The sequence below is a fragment of the Frankliniella occidentalis genome, unplaced genomic scaffold, assembly GCF_000697945.3.
Source record: "Frankliniella occidentalis isolate FOCC.00 unplaced genomic scaffold, Focc_3.1 Scaffold171, whole genome shotgun sequence".
NCBI lineage: Eukaryota > Metazoa > Arthropoda > Insecta > Thysanoptera > Thripidae > Frankliniella > Frankliniella occidentalis.
The window spans coordinates 318,583-320,518 of NW_026267297.1; the positions used below are offsets into that span (position 1 = coordinate 318,583).

Below are 1,936 nucleotides of genomic sequence, written 5' to 3' on the forward strand. Positions count from 1 at the left end.
TAGCGTACAAAGGCAAAGGGAGGGGGCCGCCGTATCAGTGGCGCGGCGGCCCAGCCCTCCTGTGCAATGAATAAGGGCAGCTTGTTTTATTTACTCTCAGAGCCGCGCGCACCAGCGCCACCGCTGCCGCCGCCGGTAAAGCGCACCGCGCCAAATGAAGCGGAAAGGAGGGCGGGGGGGGAGCAGCGGGGTGGCCTTACGTGCTCGGTCGAGAGCGAGAGCAAACCTCGCGCCGCGCCTCCATAAATACAACATCATTTAAGTTTCGCCATGAAAAAGTTTAAACTGCACGCCGCTGCACTCTGGGTCTGCCCGCGGTGGCGGCGGCGGCGGCGGCGGCCGGGTGCGCGCGCGCGTGCCCCGCGCCGTGCCTCCTCGGTGGTCTCACCCCCTGCGCTCGCCACGTTGCGTCCCTCGTCGGCGTCCTCACCGGTGCCGCCGCGGCGGGGCTATGGAGCTGGAGTGGACCCTCATTCTCATTTATTAGCGAATTAGAAAGAGGCTCGAATCTTGCCGTATATTGATATTTGCACACTGGAAAATGCCTACGAAAAATTGGTTTGTTATGCATGCATACCATCTTTTAGGATTCTCTCATAGGATTCTCAAACGTTGTATACATACCACGAACCTCACGTTATCTTGGTAGTCTGTAAGGCAAGGCAAAACGCAACAATTTTCATATGAGCTTACCGAAAGAAAGCCACGTATTCGTTGTACGGAAAACTCTTTCTTATGAGAATGATGAGAATTCTTTTGTCTGAATATATCACAAGTAATTTTAATTCACGGGTGTTTGATGAATTTCGGTATAAAAGATTCCCGACGAACTTTTGACAAAACTCGACGTAACTGTCAGCAGACGTTATCGTCGCAGCGTCCGCCAGGATCGTGCCAACGGTGTCGCTCCCCCCCCCCCCCCCCCCCCCCCCCCCTCTCTCTCTCTCTCTCTCTCTCTCTCTCTCTCTCTCTCTCTCTCTCTCTCTCTTTCCCCCTATCCCTCTACCTCCCTATCTCTATCTGTCTATCAATCCTCATGGCTATCTATCTCATCATTCACAAAAAACGCTCCGTCTTGTCTCCGATTCGAAACAAAACAAGGGCTTTAACGCTTGAAAAATATTTAAATTTGTCGGATGAAGCTACAAAAATTCATCGTTGGTGAGGGTTGTGTGCTCTACCGCTTTTTGGAAATGGTAAAAACTTTATTTATTTAATTTAACGGATGGTTATTTGGGATTCGTTTGTCTTGTCCGGCATGCTTGAACTGGCTTGTTTCAGAGTTCAACTTCTGGATGCTGTGCTCGCAGGTTGAATAAGAGTTCAAGCGACTTTTTGCCCTCTCCATCGCCTTGACAGCTTCCCCTTCTCTGTGTTGCAGTCCAGGAGCACGCTGCCGGCACCCCGGAGGAGGAGGAGGAGCACAAGGGCGCCCCCTGGCTGGACAGCAGTAAGTACTTCCTCTCGCCTACCTTACTTACCCGGTCCGGGACTTCTCCACCGCACATATGTTGTGGTTTTCACCTGTCGGGCCCGGGCCGGGCGGCGCCGCTCCCCCCGCCCCGGTCCCGCGCGCCCCGTCTCGACCCGCCGCGCCCCCGCCCCGCGGAACACGGCAACTGGGTCAAACGCTAGCAAACGACAAAGTTACCGTTTCGCCGTTGTTGTGTTCGAGTTAAATCTGCACAGGAGCTCGCGGCGCCCGGGCGCGGGCGGTGACCGGCGGCGGGGGCGGGGGTGGGTGTTACGAGCGCACTGAACTAGTGGTCCGAACAAGACTGCTTTATGTCACATCAGTTTTATGGCCGAAATTAAGTCGGTGGTGGAGCAGGTAAAAGGGACGGGAAGGGGAGAGGGGGGTAGAGCAGCGCATGAACACGACTAAACGGGCAGCAGCGGACCGCCACCATCTTGATACACGGGGCCGGCTGTGCCG

The 1,936-nt window shown here is 55.3% G+C and overlaps 1 protein-coding gene across 1 annotated transcript in view; it reads left to right on the forward strand.

Moving 5' to 3' along the window:
* LOC113209278 (lachesin-like) overlaps positions 1 to 1,936 on the forward strand; it is a 75,827-nt gene that overhangs the window by 39,166 nt on the left and 34,725 nt on the right. Inside the window, exon 2 of the mRNA XM_026426705.2 lies at positions 1,382 to 1,450. Coding sequence (XP_026282490.1) covers positions 1,382 to 1,450 — 69 coding nt within the window. The remainder of the gene's footprint in view (positions 1 to 1,381; positions 1,451 to 1,936) is intronic.